Source organism: Lepidothrix coronata, unplaced genomic scaffold (assembly GCF_001604755.1).
Source record: "Lepidothrix coronata isolate B3197 unplaced genomic scaffold, Lepidothrix_coronata-1.0 Scaffold105, whole genome shotgun sequence".
Taxonomy (NCBI): Eukaryota; Metazoa; Chordata; class Aves; order Passeriformes; family Pipridae; genus Lepidothrix; species Lepidothrix coronata.
Genome location: NW_016690285.1, coordinates 1,725,020 through 1,744,308, shown reverse-complemented (window position 1 = coordinate 1,744,308; position 19,289 = coordinate 1,725,020). Strand labels below are relative to the sequence as shown.

At 49.5% G+C, this 19,289-nt stretch overlaps 1 protein-coding gene across 2 annotated transcripts; it reads left to right on the top strand.

Moving 5' to 3' along the window:
* The first annotated feature begins 1,277 nt into the window (after window positions 1–1,277).
* On the top strand, window positions 1,278–14,114 carry ARL5A (ADP ribosylation factor like GTPase 5A). Of its 2 annotated transcripts, XR_001876249.1 has the most exons (7): window positions 1,278–1,377; window positions 3,081–3,141; window positions 5,629–5,776; window positions 6,825–6,908; window positions 8,488–8,639; window positions 9,299–13,388; window positions 13,800–14,114. XR_001876249.1 is itself a non-coding variant. In XM_017823760.1 (6 exons), exons 1-6 carry the CDS (start codon window positions 1,332–1,334, stop codon window positions 9,345–9,347), a joined length of 540 nt encoding a protein of 179 aa, XP_017679249.1. In that variant the 5' UTR covers window positions 1,278–1,331; the 3' UTR covers window positions 9,348–14,114. The 2 variants fall into 2 exon arrangements, 1 of the variants encoding a protein (XP_017679249.1); XM_017823760.1 differs by having other exon boundaries at window positions 9,299–14,114.
* Window positions 14,115–19,289: the final 5,175 nt, after the last annotated feature.

The following is a 19,289-nucleotide window of genomic DNA, read 5'->3' as shown; positions in this document are numbered from 1 at the left end:
TGTGTCTCCCTAGAGAAAATGAACTCGGGAGTTACAAATCCCAGTGCTGAGATTCCCACCCACTCCCAGTGTCACGGGAAGACTAAGCAAGATTGGCCCATGTAAAATAAAGGATTTGCCCCATTCAGGTGGCACTGGGCACCAGCCACACCAGGAGCTTTGCAGGTAAGGAAAGGGAAACACTGCAGTGTTTTTCTGTAAAATAAAGTCATGTTTTGCTCAGGGAAAGGACAAAGGGGGGCAAGGATCCCTTGTGTTGTCTCTAGACCACAGAGAGCTCTGCACAACCTATTTGCTACCAGGGGTTTTCAAACCCCCAAGGATTTCAACTCTGTGGCGGGTTTGGACAAGGAAGTTTATTTTCTAGGGGTTTAAAATCCCTGAGGATTTAAACTCGGTGGTGGGTTTGGACAGCAAAATTTGTCTTGGAGCAGAGAGGGCTCCAGGGGGACCTCGGAGCCCCTTCCAGTGCATAAAGTGCCTTTCTGCAAACTCACTCAGCTACTAGGGAGCAACTTCTCCACATTATCCCCAAATTTTCCGCAGAGCATCGTGTTCCAGTAGGGATTATTATATGGCAAAGTGCACGTTATTTTCATCATAAACTGGAGCCAGGCTGGGACAGCTGGGGGGGTTCACCTGGAAAAGAGAAAGCTCCAGGGAGACCCTGCAGTGCTCAAAGGGGCTCCAGGAGAGCTGGAGAAGGATTGGGGGCAAGGCATGGAGGGACAGGACACAGGGAATGGGTTTAAGCTGGCGGGGGGTTGATTTCGGTGGGACACTGAGGAGAAATCCTTGGCTGCGAGGGCGGCGAGGCCCTGGCACAGGTTGCCCAAGGGAGGCTTGTGAAGGTGCCCGTAGCACGGGGGTGGGGCGGGTTGATCTCTACCGTCCCTCGCCACCCAAACGCTCCACGACACCGAACGCCTGAGGACGGGGCCCTTCCCCGGCGGCGCCGGGCGGGCCCGAGGCGGTGCCGTGTAATGGCGGCCGCGGTGCCGCCCCCGCGCGTCAGCGCGACGCGCCCGCCCGGCCCGGCCCGGCCGTGAGGGGCCGCGGGAGCCGCCGCCGCCAGCCCGGCCCGCCGCGCACCCGCTGCCGCCGCACTGCCGCTCCCGGAGCACGGCCCGGCCCGCCGCACACACCGTCCCGGAGCGCCCCCCGTCCCGCGGCACGGCCCGCTCCCGCCCGCAGCCCGGCCCGCCGGCGATGTCCCCGCGGCAGCGGCCCCGGCGCGGCCCCAGCCGGCTGTGGGGGCGCCGCGCCGGGCCCTGAGTGCCCGCGGCCCCCGCGCTGCCGCGGCCGGCGAGGCCGGAGCGCCCCGGCCGACCATGGGGATCCTCTTCACCAGGATATGGAGGCTCTTCAACCACCAGGGTGAGCGCGGGGTGCCGGGGGGTGGCTGAGGGTGTCTGGGGAGACCCGGGAGGAGCCGGACCCGCTCCGGGAATTTGGGGGTTTAACTCTTTTTTGTCCCCTGCTCTCAGTCCCCGCAGTGCTCATTCCTGACAGCCGCTGTTACATTATTAATGCGTACCGAAGGAATACGGCCGGGTTGCGTCGTGGCGAGTAGTTTCGGCTTATAGGCAGAGTGTGGTTTGAAGTGGTAAACCTCGATATCTGGCTCGTTTATCGAGTAAATGCTATTTATAGCTTTAGTTGTGGCTGCCTCTGGATCTCTGGAAGTGTCCAAGGCCAGGTTGGACGGGGCTTGGAGCAGCCTGGGCTGGTGGAAGGTGTCCCTGCCCAGGGCAGGGGTGGGACGGGATGATCCATAATTTCCCTTCCCGAACCATCCCGTGAGTCTGTGATTTGTAACACCTGTGTCCTTAGAGTAAGGTGCTCATCAGAGTTGTCACTTTAACTATAAAACACTTCTTTCCGTGTTCATCAAGCCCTTGAAATTCGATTTTGGGGGAGTTTCAGTGCAGGCTCACACCTGCAGGTTCAACGTCCCACTTATGTCCCAGTTAACACTTAGTGCGAGTGCAACAAAATATTTTTGTAGCATCCAGACCTTCTGATCCAGCTGATTCCCAAACGTTTCCTATGCTGGCAGCATCACGAAAGTTCCTAAAAGTTACGTGGGGTCAGTTAAGCAGAGACTTCTACGGTACTGTGGGGTTATGCAAAGTTACTAAAACTGGAGTTTGTATCGGGTGGCACACGAGACAGCTCTGCAAAACCCCACAATATTGGCAAAATCAAACTCAAGAAACCCCCACTTACCCGACCCCTGTCCCCTCCCTCTCCCCTGGGATAAATCAATGTGAGTGTACATTGATCTCAGCGTTTATAATGGCTTTTTGTTGCCCTTGAGGACCAGTGGGCAGGGGGGGAAGAAAGCCCCTTCTCACAGGGCTTTTACTTGAATAGTCCTGGTTGTTTGTGCAGTAAAAGTTGTGTAAGAGGGCTGGGAGCTGGCTGTGCTCACCCATCCTGGAAATCCTAAGTTTGGATGTGCTCAGCAGCAGCTGTGGAGTTCGCAGTCGGTTTGGTGATAAGGAGAAACAATAATTGATTTGGGCACGGGGCTCCAGAGTGTCAGAGGAGGTTTGTGTAGCACCCAAAACTCTGCTGGGTGAGTGTGTCCTGTCAAATGTCCGTGGGCAAATCTGTCCTCTGGGTTCCAGAGCTGCTGGAATGGAAGGAGGGCACTGAGGGCACAGAGGGATCTCCCTCCCTGCTCACAGGTGCAGCTCAGCCTGGTTGTGGGTTTTACTTGCAAAAGCCGCTTTTTTAACTTGCCAAGAGATCAAGATGCTGCCATGGCAAAGGGAAAGTGAACGTTTACCACGTGGAATTGCTGTAGGAGCTTGGGAGAGGATTCCAGTGGGACATGGCTTTGGCAGTTTAGAGGAGGAAACGTCCCCGTGTGATCTCAGCAGTTGTTCCTGCAGAGGGGGATGAGTTTCCAGCCCCTTTCCTGCTCGGAGCAGCAGCTCCCCACACAGCCTGAACAGCTGGAGCTGGGCAGTGTGTGCTTGGGAAGCCAGTGGGAAACGTGGCACACACGTCTCACGCACAGCTGATGTCACGATAATGAATGAAGTGACTTATTAGTGCTGTTGTCATTTCAGAGCACAAAGTGATCATTGTGGGCCTGGACAATGCAGGGAAAACCACCATTCTGTACCAATTGTGAGTATGACCCTGTGTGTGGGGGGGAGTTTTGGGGTGTTCCCAGGTGTGTGTTGGGCACGTTGCTGCTTTCCTGGGTGGTTTTACTCGTGGCTGGCAGGGGGTGGTGAGAGGTTGGAAGGGTCTCTGCTCTGCCTGGTGTGTGAGTGAGGTTCTGTGCAGGTGCTGTCACCACACACTCACCTGTGGTGTCACCACACGTGGCATTGGCTCTTTGCCAGCTCTGTAAAATAGGATTGGGGTGAGTGTTGGCCACGGGACAGTGTTGCAAAACTGATCCTTTGCACAGATTTAAATACCAGACAAATTGCTCTGTGAGTGGCAGAGCACCTCTCCCTGCCATGGCTCGTGTGCTGGGATGTCCTTTGGTGCCGTCTGTGGCTCGGGATGAAGGGGGAGGGCTGATCCCAGGATGGAGCCAGGACCACATTTCCTGCTGTCCCGCACCTTCTGCCTTTACCAGTGGCTTTGCCTTGCCCCAGCCGTGCCCCTGCTGTACAAGAGGCTCATATGAGCTCCCTATCTCAGGTCCTGAGCTGCAGTTTGATAAGAGGGTACACATTTGTGCACAGAAGCTCCTGGGTGGCACAGGCAGCTCAAGGTCTGTGTTGGGAACAGATTGGCCCTTTCCCATGTGAAGTGTTCCCGAGGCAGCACCAGGAATAATTCCTGGTGAGAGATGTGGCCCTGCTGCTCCAACCCTGCATTGAAAATGTGCTTTCTGGCAACGTTTGGGGTTTGTCACGTTCTGACCTGCTTCTGCCTTTCCAAAACGTGGCACTGGTGCAGCACCTCCAGCTGCTCCTGCCCTCACACTGCAGGGAGAGGGAAAGGTTGGGGCTGGGATTTATCTCGTGGGTGAGATGGTTTAGAAAGCACAAATAGAGTGAAGGGTATTTTTTAATACAGCTCAGGGCTGTCCTGGTGCATTTACTGCTGTGACTTTCCACTTCCTCACAGATGTCTCTCAGTTCTTCCCCTTATTTCTGCAGTTTCAGTGTTTTATTTTCCCTTTCAGACAGTGGATCTTTGTGTGTGCTGTTCCTTTATACCCAGTTTAGCTCCACAGGACTTTCCCATCTCCCTTCTGGTATCCCCCTTCCCTCTTTGCTCTGTTCCCCCTGCCTGACCCCTCCTTAACCCTCCCCCATCTCTGCACATCCCATTTTCCCTCTTACAGACACGTTGTTCCTTCCTGTTCTGTCCTCACATCTCCCTCCCCTCAGTGGGAGTTTGTGATCAGGAAGGGTGTTAGAAATGGTGTTATCCCACCTGTCCTGCTGCAAACTGGGAGATGCCAACAGCTGGAATGGGAAAGGCTGTGGGTTCAGTCAAGGAAAGGGGATCACAAGTCCCTTCCAAGCTTTAAAAGAACTCTGCTGAAACCTGGTTCTAAATATGAAATCAGCCCCAGGCATCATGGTTATCCTTCATTTGATTTTAGGGTCCTCCCAGTCCTTCTCCTTCTCTCCAATATTTGCCCTCAAGTGTGTGTGGTGAGCGGGTTTCCTGTTAAATGCTGAGAGACACTGGATAACTGGGATTCTTAACTGGGATTCCTTTCCAGAACACTGGACCGTCCCTTTAGCTCCCTGGCTCCCAGTATCCTCTTCAGGAAATATTCCAGCACCTTACAAGTCTCAAATTGCTGTCACTGTAACCAAAACCTCTGATGAAACTTTAAAAACCTCATATATAGTGACAAAATACATCAAGAGTATCAGAGGAAACAAATAATTAAACTCCTAGAAAATTGGTTTGCTTTGAAACCGCTGTTAATTTTTTGCCTGTTAAAGTGGAGTTTAAATGGTTTGAACCTCAGGAGTATCCAGAGCACACGTTTGGTTATTTGGTGTGAAACTGGTGGTCTCAGTGACAAAGTTACACCCAGGATCTCCAAGCAATATATTTGGAATATTTAATAACTGGATATCTCCAAAAAGTTGTGTGTTGGACTGTGCTGGGGGGGGAGGTTTGGACATAAAGCAACAGAGTTGTGGATAAAATCTGTTTTCAGTGGCCTGTCCTGGAAGGAGAGTGGGATGTAGTGGATGTGATGTGTCAGCAGGGCTGGATGAGGAGCTCTTGTTTTCCTGAAACCTTGGGAATCTTGTGGCTTAACCACAGTCTTGGAGCAAAACAACTGCTCTGTCCCACGTGTGCCAAGATGGGCCTGGAGGAGGAAGAGCTGTGAGCTCCAAACAGCTTCTGGGGGGGAAATTCCCCCAGCTTTCTGATGTAATGAATTATAGCCCAGTTTTGTTCAGGAGTGTGCTCTCAGCTCCATAATTTGATTATTCCACAGCTCAGTGAGTTATTTTATTGCTGTTTTTGTTTGGTTTTATGCACCTCCCCCCTTCCCCTTTGTCTGGGACGTTTTCTGTGATTCCCCTCTGAGCTGGGAACACCCTCCAAGGGTGGGATTTCTGGACTTAGGCCGGTGTGGGGGTGCTGGTGGTGACTGCAGTGTCCCTGTTCCCCGGGCAGCTCCATGAACGAGGTTGTCCACACGTCCCCCACCATCGGGAGCAACGTGGAGGAGATCGTGGTGAACAACACGCGCTTCCTCATGTGGGACATCGGGGGACAGGAGTCCCTGCGCTCCTCCTGGAACACCTACTACACCAACACCGAGGTGGGGCCCTCCCGGGGGCAGGGAATGCCCTCCCGGGGGCAGGGAATGCCCTCCCGGGGGCAGGGAATGCCCTCCCGGGGGCAGGGAATGCCCTCTTGGGGCAGGGAATGCCCTGGCACAAATCCTGTTGGTGGGGATTTCACTCTGGGATTGCAAAGCCCCATGGTGACAGTTCGTCCCCTCATTGTCCGTGACCACTCCCTCCAAAACCTGTCCCGACCCCTCAGGAATAAGGAGGAGACTCCAAAAGTTTTCCCCCAAGACTTTGGGATCCCATCATCACTTTACTTCCTCACCCCAAAGAGTTTTCAGAACTCTTCAGCAGTGAAGTTGCAGCACATATAAATATATATATATATATATTTATACATTTTACCAAGCACATAACTTGATAAAAATAATGCATTAAATCAAGGTCTCCTGTGTGCTGTCTAATTTGGTTTCAATACAGTTATATTCTATAAATTATATTTATATATGGTTAAATACAATTCTTACAATAATTGCCTTTGTTCTCCTGTGCTTCCCTGTGAGATGATGTGACCTCTTTGAGGTCCTTTCCAGCCTAAAGGATTCTGTGACATTTATCTGCATGTGGGCTCTTGGAGTTTGGAGCCAAAGGACTTTTTGAATCCCTATTTGCCTGTTAGTTTTAGAACCAGAGAAAGAAAGCTGATACAGTTTATGTTTTTAAGGCTGCAGCAAATGATTTGAGGGATCTTTGTGTGGCCTCAGTTGTGCCAGGCAAGGAACAACCCCAGACCTGGGATTACAGAGAATTTCCTCACTTTCAGTATGAATTTTTTCCCTTAAAAATGGAGAACAGAAAGTCCCAAGTTGTGTCAGAGCTGCCTTTGTCCCCAAACCACAGCACAAGCTGTGGGAACCACCCCAGGGCTGGGGGACTCTCCCCTGGGGCTGAGGGGAGAGGGTGGGATGGGGGTGATAATCCAGCTGGATAACGGGATGGGAGCAGGGGCTGGGCAGGAACCAGGAACATTTGGCCACACAGAAGGGGTTTGTTCTCTAATAATTTCAATTTTTGCAGTTTGTGATAGTTGTGGTGGACAGCACAGACAGAGAGAGGATCTCTGTGACTAAGGAAGAACTGTATAAAATGTTGGCACACGAGGTGAGTAAACCTTGGGTCTGTAACATATTTATTTTAATATTTATTTGAATATTTATCTGTGTGATACCTGTTAAGGGAAGCAGATTTCCACCCTGAACTGTGTTTTGTGAAACTCCCAATGAACTGTAAATTGATCCTAAATTTGTCAGACTCCTCCAGGGCAACAGCACTGGGCACCTGTCGATGCTTCTGTGGTGTTTATACCTCAATCCGTGTTAATCTCTGAATTAGATCCTTTAAAAAACCCCTTGTTTCCTGCAATAAATCAGTCACTATTTTTGATAACTTCAGGGTTGGCTGATGGTCTGTTTTCAGTGAAGTAATGATGTGTTTTATGGCAATCAGGTGTAAAACTGGAGGAACAGGCAGCCCATGGCCATCCCTTGCTCTGTGTTTGGAATTACAGGGGAGAGTGGAAGCTGCTAAATTGCAAAGTCCCTCTTTAAACCTGAGCTCTCTGGCTCTGAGCCATAAATCCTGATGTCTAAGCCAGGCAGTACCTGTGGCATGACCTGAATGCAAACTGGATCAGTGTGTGTGTGAGGTGATGCTGAGCTTCCAAATTTAAGTGTCAGAGTAAAAAAATCTGCATGAAAATGATGGCATTACATCCCAAAATATGGCACCTATATTTAAGCTGCAGCCACGGTCCCCGGGCTGCAGGAAGGGCAAAGCCTGCCTATGGATTTCCTTGGAGAAAAAAGCAATGCCTCAAATTTCTCTTTTTTTTTTTGGTATTTAATTTTTTTAAAAATTTTTGGATGTTTAACTTGTAGTCAATGAAGTAAATTCTAATCTGCATCTTCTGTTTCCTAACAAAGGAAGATGCAGAAGTTGTTAATTCAGATTTGCCACGAGGAAGGTGCAGAATTCCAGGCTGCAGGAGCCCTTGCTCGGGGTTGGGATGTGATTCCTGACCCACCCCCCAGTGAATGTGCCCATTGTTGTCCAGCAGGATGTTTCCAGGCTGTTTGGAGAGAACAGCAATACCTACAGGCCGAAAGGAAACTCAAATATTTATTTAAAATGGCTTTTCTTTGCTCCTGGAAATCTTTCCTTTCTGCCCAGGGGTTCCATTCAGCTCCTGTTAAGGCAAAATTGAGTTTCCCAGGTCGGTTCCAAGTATTTTCTGGACCAGGTGGCGGTTTGGGAATTAATTTTGCTGCCTGCAAACATCAGTGTGCCCGACAGGCAGCTAATGCCTGAGTTGGCTTGGCTTCCTGGGAACACCTTTTTGCTTTCCAAGGGAGACATTTTCCATAATAACCCCCGCACTGGTGTAATTCCAAGCAGTTGGAGGCCAAATAAGCTTGTCCACAGAGTCCCTGTTCCCAAATTCAGTGCTGCACAGGGATACAGGTGCTCTGATCCTCCTGGAGCACAGCAGAACGTCGTGCTGAGTTTTACACATCATCCCTGGCAAACCCTGGGTGTTTGGGCTGCGGGCTCAAAGGGTTTCCTGCCCTTCCATGTCCCCCTGCAGCAGTTTTCCTGCAGGATTTTTGGCTGGGGCTCAGGGTTCTCTTTGGTATCCAAGGGCTGCTTTGTCATCATCTTCTCTTCTCTCCTCTCTCCCCAGGACTTGAAAAAAGCAGGTTTGCTGATCTTTGCAAACAAGCAGGATGTGAAGGAGTGCATGACAGTGGCTGAAATCTCCCAGTTCCTGAAGCTCACTTCCATTAAGGATCACCAGTGGCACATCCAGGCCTGCTGTGCTCTAACTGGAGAGGGGTAAGAGGGATCCCTGGCTCCAGAGTTATTTGGGGCTTTTATTCTAGTGTTTGGTTTTAACACACATTCCTCCCCTCTCAGTAATAATCCCAAAATCCCAGAGGGGTTTGGGATGGAAGGGACCTTAAAGATCATCTTGTCCCACCCCCTGCCATGGGCAGGGACACCTCCCACTATCCCAGGTTGCTCCAGCCTGGCCTTGGACACTTCCAGGGATGGGGCAGCCACAGCTTCTCTGGCAATTTCATTCCAGAGCCTCCCCAGTTAATAATCCTGACACTTATTTTGGGCTCAGGACACACTGATTTAGGATCAGTATGGTCAGAAAATCAAATTTTACATCAAATCCACGGTCTCACCTCACAGAGATAAAACTGTGTGTGAACTGGGCTTAATGAGAGCCCAGTGGGAATGACCTGGAATCTGTTCTGGTTTATTAAGAGTAATCCCAGTTAGAGAGACCTTCATGTCCTGAAGTGCCAGGATCTGGAGTGTCTCACTCCTGGATTGCATAACAGGGTGTAGGAAATGCCACACTTGGCGTGGATAGTTCCTGGAAATGATTCATGGGAAGAACTCCAGCTGATGCCAAGGAATTACCTTTGGAGTTCTCCTCAGAAGTGCATGAATCCCTTAACCATTGTCCCTTCTGTTCACAGGCTGTGCCAAGGACTGGAGTGGATGATGTCAAGACTTAAGATCAGATGATTTTTGGTGCCCTCTTTGCACAGACATTGCTCCAGGGGAGCTGTTCCCCGGCAGAGGCGGTGGGGTCGATGTATTTATACTGAACTGATTGCAACTGTATTTTCTACATAGCTGCCCACACACAGTGTACAGGAAGGAGGACCATTCCCAGAGGGAAAGGTGCAGCCCTGGCTCCAGTTTGGTTTGGTTTCCTGGGAGGATCCGTTTCAAAGCTGTGACCAACCTTCAGAAGCTGCAGCCCCTCGGGACAGTCCAGCCTTGGGCGTGGGGAAGATGAAGCAAGAGGAAAGGAGCTTTTAATTTAGAGTTTTATTATCCCATTGTAGCCCTCTCTAGTGGAAGATGTTGGCTTCATTATTCCAGTAAATCAGCAACAAATCACTGGCTTAGGTATCAACTCCTCCAGTATTTTTAAGGTTACCGATGTTACAAATGCAACCCTATTTTCCTGTATGTGAACTGTACATATTTGTGTATATTTATACCTCAACTTCAGTTCCTTGCAATCCGTTCAGAGCAGTGTGTGACTCTCAATCAGCCTGTTGGCAGCAGCACCAACGTGGGACGTGGCCACGGCCTCGTGTCCCAGGGCTCTCCCTCTGTGTCCACCGGACCTTGGCTCCCACAACTGGACAAACAGACCCTCCCTTCAGCCCATGGCTGCTTTTCCACAGGATCTTTTGGTTAAGGAGGAGGCTGGAATGGGTTGGGGCACACGTGGATTGAGATTTGAATGACAGTGTTGGCCAAATTTGCCCGAGAGTTTAAAATGAGGTGGGTTTTCCTTTCCTGTTGCAGTTGTTGTTTGGGTGATGCTGCAGGTGCACGTCCTGCCCACTGCTCTCCTTTGCTGGTTGGTTGATTCAGGTCTAAAAGTACCTTCAGCTGTCAAAAAGGGAAAAATGTCTTTTTTTTTTTCTTTTATAAACCAAAGAGGAGGCACAAAAGTGTGTTTGACAGTCCCACTGGAGTCGTACAAGTCACACTGTAATGAAGTGTTTTTCAGAGGAAAAATTCTCTTTGCTACATAAATGTGCAGATATATCAATAGGGAACTGGATGGGGACAAAACATGACACTACTTGGAAGGCTCTAAGCGACCCACACGAGTTCCAGGTGAAAAGAGAACTCCCTGCATGGTCCCCAGAGCAATTTTGGAACACTAGGATGACCTTTCCTTGCTGTAGCACCTGGTGGGATGCCTGTCCCGTGCAGGAGGTGTCCAGAATTCCCATTTTAGAGGCTGGAGGCAGTTGGGATGGTGGTTTGACATGTCAGGGCTGTGGGAGTGCACGTGGCCTTAATCACAGGCTCTTCTGTTGGAGAGCTTTGGGGAGGGCAGCAGAATGAAACCAACCTGTGCTTCAGGTGTCCTTCCCTTCCTGAGGAGGATGGAAAAGGCATTTTGCAGAAAAAGCTCAGTTTGAACTTTTTAAGGTGCTTCTCTCTGGGATAATCTGGCTGGTGGTGTTCCTGCCTCCCTGGGAGCCCATGGATCCCCGGGGAAAGGGAAGGGAGGCAGCCTCAGAAGTCTGTCTTTAACAAAGGCAGGGAAAGAATTGACCTTTTTAATCTATTTTTTTGGTATCTCTGAGGCTCCCTGGCCGGGGGATGTGCTGTCTCTGTTAAACATTAAGGTGTACATGCATATACCCATAGTGCATGCACATAGATCTTGGTATTTAACTGGTGTATTGCAAAATGTATCAATGTTTGAAGAATTAACAATTTCCTGCAGAGGCTCTCTCGGTCTCTCTGACAGTATCTACAAGCAAACGAGCTCTGTGCACACACATGGAATGGAACTGTACATTTTCTAGTCTGGAAAACAAAAAAAAAAAAAAAAGAAAAAGCAGACTTTGCTTCTAAACCCAAGTGTTTGGTTTGTGAGTCTTTGCTTTGATCCCTCCGAGGTGTTAAACGCTGAGAACTCCGGGCTCGTTGGCTCAGGCTGGGGGTTGGTTGTTAAGAAAAGTTGTTGTTGTTGTTAATGAGAGGGCAGTGATGGAGCTGTATTGGGGTATTTGCTGCTCCTTTTGACGTTTATAGGCGTGGTGATCTCTCCAGGTGTGGGTTGTGTTTGACCAGACATTGTGTGTTTACACAGGGCTTGTCTTGGGTTTGCTCTTCCCTTCTCTTGGCCACTTCCACTTTCGTGGTTGCCCTCCCCTGGGGCTCAGGAGCAGCCCCTGAGCCCAGTGAGGAGCTGGGGGTCCCTGCACACCCAGCCTGGCTGGTGAACGGTGTATTTGGTGCCCTGAGGGGTTTATAACCCAACATTTGAGCTGTTTTCTGTGTGGGGGACAGTGAAAACAAGCCAGCCTTAAACCCAGCTCCAACCAAGGTGTGCCATGGCACGTGTAGCCACGAGTTTTGTGTCTCTTCTGTATTTTTGGGGGCAGATGTGGCCACAATTCAGAGGTGCCTGATGTTCACTGACACATCCTGTGCCTGCAGCTTGTCCAGGGCTTGGCACTCCCAGCTGGGCTTTAAATGCTGATTTTCAGTCTGGGGGGATGGTGGGGTTTGTCACCCCATTGCCAACGATTCCAACCCCCCCTGGAATGGTTTCTGTGATGGTGCTTTGAAGTTCAGGTGTGGGAAGTTAAAAACGTTTCAGTCCCCAAGAAGAGCAGCCAAACTTTTGATCTCTCAGACCCTTTGTGGCTGAGCTTCTTGTTTACAGCTTTTTTTTTCCCCTTCCCTGCAGGACAGTTCCCATTTTTCTCCCAGCTTTGTCCATAGAAAAACAAGGGAACTTTGCATCAGTGCTGCTCCCAGCTCCACTTGGGGATTGTTGGGAATTGTTGGATTGTCTTACCCTGAGCTGTGACCTTGGTTGTGTTTCACCCTCAGTGTTGTGCTGCCTTGGCTTCCAGCTTTGCCTTTGTTCTCCGTGAAATTCCTTCTAAGGATATGAAATTCTTCCTTAGGATATTCTACAGAGAAGGGGGAGGCCTTAAAAACTGGTTGTTGAAGTTTATGCTGCAGAGTGGCATTTTATGAGCAAAAAAATCGCGTTAAGCCCTTTTTCAATAACACTGAAAATGTTTCTTTTGGTTTAGCAGGTAATAAATTTGGTCAGTCGTCTCTAGAATCTGCTGCCTCTGGAATCTGAAAGTTACCCAGGCCTTTAATTGTGAGGAGAGGTGGAATATAAAGTTGGAAAATGTGAGCAGGGGTCTCCCAAGCTTCACTTGTTAATCTTTTTCCTTTCAGGGAGGCTGAGGAGCTGCTCCCCTGTGCATCCTGGGGGTGTAGGGGGAGTGTGTGAGCAGTAAATGGACCTGACAGGCACCTGCCACAGCCTCTGCAGCCCAAGTGCCTAAAACTAATTCCACAATCCCGGTTTTCCTCCTATGCTACAACTTCCATTTCCTTAGAATAGAAATATATCTATAGAAGCATCTCAGAGTGTGGAAACAAGTGGGTTTTCCCTCCCCACACAGCAGTTCTGAGGTGATTTGTGATGGTTTTGTTACCATTCTCCCCTCCATCCCAAGTGCTTTCCGTTGATCAGGCATCACCCAGCCCGCTTTGGGATGGGAGGGATGGGATTTGTCCTTGTTTCAGGGTGCTTGGCTGGGATTCCTGTTTAAATAACTCAGTCCAGGAATCCCTGGCCTTGGAACCTCCTGGTGGAAGTGGCTCCTTCCTCTCTGGCTGGTGGGACGTTCACTTTGGCGCTGGAATTAGGGCTGAAAAGCCATTTGGAGCTCGTGGGATGAGTGGGATTGAAGCCTTCCAGTGCTGCATCCCTGGGCAGGGCAGGGCCATCCCAGGGCACCCAGATGGGACTAAGGAAGGAAAATGTTGGAAGTACAGATGTGACTGGAGTCTGTTTCTGCAGTGAGTGCATTAAATGGACAAAAATGACAAATTGCAAGGGGCTGCCTCTGTAACTTCGTACAACCCGTGTTGGAATCACGAGCAGAAATTCCCTTCTTGCCTTACAAGTGGTTCATTTTTATCTTGGATTGGAGCTTTATCCACAGAGCAGTGAGTCCTGCACCACCCTCAGCCTCTGAAGGTGGATTTGGGGTGAGTAAGGACAGAGCTGGGAGGGGTTTTTAAGCTTTTCCTCTTTGTAACTGTAGAAAACTTGGCTGAGAGTGAATGAAGGCAGAAAATGCTGCTTTCCCTGGGAGGCTGGGAGTGGTTCTTTGTGCATCATCAGCTCAGTGTCACCTTGTGTGAATCCTTCCTGAAGGAAAGGATTGGTGGTGAAACCATCAGGGAGGGTGGGAGAGGGGGCCAAGAAAAGAGGGATTGTCTTGGAAAGGCTAAAAAATAACCGAACAAACCAGCTCAGGGTGAGCGTGTCCGTGGGCAATAAATAAAACTGGGGGTGTATGACAGAGGATCCAGTTTAACTCTGTCCATGTGATGTTCCCATGAATGTTTTTGACACGTTTCTTCCCAAGTTCTTCTCCAAACCCTGGAATCCTGCAGCCCCAGGGCTCAGCTCCGAGCCTGCATCGGAGGGAACCCACCAAGGACTGGATCCAGTTCCACCCTCCAGCACTAAACCTGCAATTCCTGGAGTATGAACTTGCCAGGTGACCCTCCCAACGCTGTCATTGCCTCCTCCTGCCTGTCTGTTGTTTACAAATGCCAAGTCACATCCGTGTGTGTCCACGTGGATCACCTGGACGGGGTCAGGTTCCCTGGGATCCCTTGGACTTTGTACTTCCCTTTGTCTCCTTTCTGAAAGAAATGTGGCTGATGCTGAGACTGCAATAAAATCTCATTCCAGAACGTGTTAAATTATGGCTTCAGATTAATCCTGAGACTTCGGAGGGCTGGAAGTTCCCAGCTGGAGCACTGGAGTCTGAACTCACGCTTGGATATTGAAGTAATTCAGCTAAAACATTTTATAAAGCTATTTATTATAATAAATTAAAACCATGATTCTATTAAGCAACTTTTTTTTCCCCCTGTAATTTTATCAGGACATTCCTTGAATTGCTGCCCCTTTGCCTCTTTCTGTCTCTTAAAATCTGGTTTTCGTGGAGCTGAAGGGAACTCATCCCATTGTTTTGATGCTTGTTGGAGTGGGACAAACACAAATTTGGTCTGGATTTGGGGTGGGGAGCTCTGTGCCATCCTATAATGCATTTATAGGTGATGTCAGAACTGCTAATTCTTTAAAACCTACCAGTATTTATGATTTTTGAGGTGAAATCACTTGTCACAACGTGCCTGTGTGCTTTAAACCTTGTGTGTGCATGAGTTGCAGTGAAGCTTCTCAAGCAAATATATGATTTCTGACCGAGATTTTGGGGCTGTTTGGGGTGAAATGTGCAGCTCTGCCAAACCTGGGAGGGGTGGCTTGTTTGGGGAGGGTTGTTAGGGACAAGTTTGGTGGTCAGTCTGTGCAGAATGGGAAGTAAAATGAGTGTGAAATGCTGTTTTCCTGTTGAAAATGCTGAATCCCGGGGCTGTGAGATGGGAATAGGGAGGAGGGGCACATGGGGGGGACTGGGGAGTCTCAGGGGGTTACAGGGAACTTCTTGGAAAGCAAAACCCATGGAGCCAAGGCTGGGTTTAAAGATTACATGGACCTGGATGAGCTTTAAGGTCCCTCCCAACCCAACCCACCCTGGAATTCCATGGTTCTCCTGGGATGTCTTTGCTGAGGGGTGAAGGAATGTTCCTTTTCCTCGGAACTCGGTTATTCCTTGGCTTTGCTACAACTTCCCTGAGAACTGCCCTTAGTTTCCCTTTGACTCCAGTAAAATGCAAGGTGGTTCAAAGAGAAGCCACCACCATCACACATTATTTTTGTCTGGTTCAGCTCAGGGTTCCTCTGAACTGGGCATTCCTTAGGCTTTTACCTGTGGAGCGTGGAACTGTAAAGAGATTTTTTTTAACACAAAACATTGCCTTTTGGCTTTTTTTTCTCCACTGTGTGAGTCAGACTGCTGTGTTCTCCCTCATTGCTGTTTCTTTAATTAATACAGCACTTTCTTGATCCTGTTTACCACTTTTTAAATGACAGGTTATGTTGTTACTCTCTATTTGCCTTGATTTATTCTCTCTGAATATGGGTTTATTTTAATACGAGGTCGAATTAGATGCAAAACTACAGAATGGTTGAAACATTGGCAATAGTCAATAGAGTTAATTCTTGTTATTAATTTTTCAGCTCTGATTTGCTTTTTGCCTTCATTCTTGAGAACTGGAAGGTTTTTTTCTCCTTCAAACACAAATATGTGTATGTGTACATATATGTAGGCAACTCTTGGGGTCATGCAGAGATGCAGATCTCTGGGGACAACGAAAACTAAACTTTCTTTTACACTAAGTTTAAACTAATTTAAAAAAAATAAATATAAAGATTCAGTGTAAATGTTGAAGAGGGAGGGCCTTGTCCTGTTGAATCCTGTCATTATTTACCCGGGTTATGGCTTTGAAACCTGAATTCATGGCATTGGAATGGGCTGCCCAGGGAAGTGGTGGATTCTCCGTCCCTGGAGGTTTTTAAGATGAGACTGGATGTGGCATCAGTGCCATGGGCTGGGAACCACGGTGCTTGGACTTGATGATCTTGGAGGTCCCTTCCAACCCAGCTGATTCTCTGACTCTCTGACTCTGTGATATCAGAGGAACAGCTAAACCAAACTGTTGGTATCAAGCTGGCCAGGGAATTCCTTCAGGATCTGCCGTGCCTGGGATGCCAAAGGTGCTGCAGGGAACAGGCTGAGCTGGTGAAGGAAGGGAAGTCTTGACCCACAGTTGGACTCGATGATCCTCATGAGTCCCCTCCACCTCAGGATATGAAGCTCCTGCTCCCTTCAGGGAGGCCAGATGGGGGCAGGATCCTCCTTTTTATCAACAAATACTTCACACTAAAAGCTCTTTATCCCCGGGAATTTTGCTGTATCCGAGGGGCTCAATCAGCTCTGGGATCTGTCAGGGGGACGGAAGCCCTGTGGCCTTTTTATGGCAACATCTTATTTATTAGTCTGCAACGTTCCCAGCTGAAACCAGCCGTGGCAGACTGGGACCAGCAGAGGTTCCTGTGGATGGAAGGAGGATCCCGGGTCAAGGGCACTACTGGAGTCAGGATTTTGGCTTTTCTGTTCAGTATTTGGGCTGAGATCCTGCTCGTGCTGGAGCTTTTGCAGCTGATTTTAAAAGCTCCTGGGTTTTGCTGTAGAGCTGGAGCTCAATGGATTTCAGCTGGCTCTGTGTTCCTAAAGCAGAGGTTGTGGAATCCCAGAATGGTTTGGGTTGGAAGGGACCTTAAAGATCCTCTTATTCCACCCATGGGAATGGGGCTTATCCCTGTCCAGTCCCTCCTGTGCCACTCCTGTTTTTGCAACCATCATCTCTCCTCTAACCCAGCAGCTGAACGTGCTGCTCAAAACCCCTCTTAGCCCAAATCACCGTGAGGGAGTAATTTAATGATCTGCTGGGCAGACCAGTAACCCCTTAAAGTTAATTTTTGTCTCAGGATGAGCTTTTAGCTCAGACATTCACAGCAATTCTACGGGTTTTTCCGTGGTGCCTGGACTGCCTAGGACAGCCTGTCCTTAGTCTTGCCTTAGTCTGTGTTGTTTCTGCTTTTTAACAACAGTCCTTCCTCAGCAAACCTGCCACTGCCACCTTTTCCGCCGGTTTTCCATGGGCTGTTTTTCCACAGCCGGTTTCATTATGGGAACGACTCCCTTTCGCACCTGAAAACGATTTACTCGCTTTGCAAAACAAAGCCAAACAAATGGGACGAACAAAAACTATTTGTTGCTCAGAAACCTGTGGATCAACAACGCTTCTGCGAGAGTTTTTTGATCTTCAATTGTACTCTTCAGCAAAGATGTTCTTGACGGGGAATTTCCAGCACGGAAAGTGTTTCAACCTGGTGGAACCCGATCAGCGCTGAATGCTCAGATTGGGAAGGGAATTATTAATTATTAATTAAGCCAACACAAAGGAGCACAGGCTGAGAACGTGATCAGGACCTGTCACGAGACGTTCCCAAATTGAAGGTAAGTTGTCTCCTTCCCTGAAAACCAGCGTGTTCCATGAGCATCTTCCCTGGGAGACATGGGGGGGGTGGCCTTGCTGAAGGCTCAGGGCATCTCTGCCACAGCCAGGGTGACTCTGCAGCTGTTTCTGTCCCTCCACCCTCATTAAGTCGCTTTATAAAAAGCCCCATGAAGTCACCAGGAGTTCAGCCTCCCCTGGAATTGTTTTCAAAAGAAACGAGCTGAACGTCTGCCAGACTCTCTGAAATTAAAACTATTTAATGAATTGAGTAAAGTTTCTTCCTCCTTGATCCCCTATTTCAGAGAAAAGGTGCATTAAAAGCCTGAGTCATTTTTGACAGAGGAATGGGAAAATGTGGAGGGATCTGTGTGAGACTGAGCCCGTGTGGGAGTGGGGAGGGACTGGGGGGCTTGGGGGGCATCTCTGCCCTGGGCAGGGACACCTTCCACCAGCCCAGGTTGCTCCAAGCCCCATCCAACCTGCCCTTGGACACTTCCAGGGATCCAGGGGCAGCCACAGCTTCTCTGGGCAACCTGTGCCAGGGCCTCCCCACCCTCCCAGCCAGCAATTCCTTCCCAATATCCCATCTCTCCCTGCCCTCTGGCAGTGGGAAGCCATTCCCTGTGTCCTGTCCCTCCACCCCTTGTCCCCAGTCCCTCTCCAGCTCTCCTGGAGCCCCTTTAGGCCCTGCAAGGGGCTCTCAGGTCTCCCTGGATCCTTCTCTCCTCCAGGGGAACCCCCCCAGCTCTCCCAGCCTGGCTCCAGAGCAGAGGGGCTCCAGCTCTCCTTGGGGTGAGTTATCCAGGTAAGATCCCTGTTCATGCCACTGGTGGGATCACTTCAGTTTGCAGAAGTCTCCTGAGCTCCTGCAGGTCACACCACTGAGGATGTTGCTCCTAGGACAGCAGGGCACGATGGCAAAGGAGACTGGGGATGTTATTTGTGATGGTATCATTCCCCATTGTCATTAAACGTCCCTTTATTGCCATTAAATGTCCCTTAATTGCCTTCAGCAGCAGGCTCTCATTGTCTGGGGCCGTGGGAGCAGCGGCAGATTCCTGAGGGCTGCTCAGGGCTGTTAATAATAGTGCCGAGGAGAATTGCTCCCGGTGGCCGCTGTGTCGGTGCCCTTTGTGCTGTGTCAGTGACCTTTCTCGGAGCATTCTGCCGCTGGGAACTGCTGCCGCGAGGTATTCCTGGCCACAGCTAGAGGGGAGCCTTAATATTTCATGGGCTGGTGCAGGTGGTATTTCAGGATATGAGACACCACTCCAGCCATGCAAGGCTGGAATGTGGAGCACGTTGCAATGTCCACCCCGGTTTTACAGTTGGAACCTTTCACAGAAATATGTTCCTTTTAAATGGGCAGAGTAAAAGAAATTTAAAAAAAAATAAATGTCTCAGACCCAGGTTGCAGTTAAAGGCTGTGACACCGAAATCTGGGCATGGGAACTTTAGTCCACTGTTTGGCATCCTGCAGGATGAGAGGGCCAACGGTGCAGGAACTGAATATTGGTGGGAAGATTTAGTTATTCTGGGATTCCTTGAGTAGATTCTTGATCTAAATCCTGACCTGCTTTTACAGCAGCTTTTGTGATCTTTGGACAAGCTGGTGTCAGTCAGGAATTGCACGTTTGCTTTTCCCCTGACTGCAGGAACTGCAGGGAAGTCAGAGGGGTCCAGAGGCAGAGCATGAGGCCATTTTACCAGAAGCTCCAAATAAACCCTGCAGTAATTTGAAAACCCTTGGAAGGGAGAAGACTGATAGTTCTTTTCTTCTTTTGCCCAAGCAAAGTAAAAGGCAGCGTTACCTCAATCGCTCAGTTCCTATCCAGAGTCTGTTCTGGGCTCCTCAGGACAAGAAAGGCAGGGGGAGGGTCCAGCAGAGGCCACAGAGATGATGAGGGTCTGGAGCATCTCTGTGATGAGGAGACACTGAGGGAGCTGGGC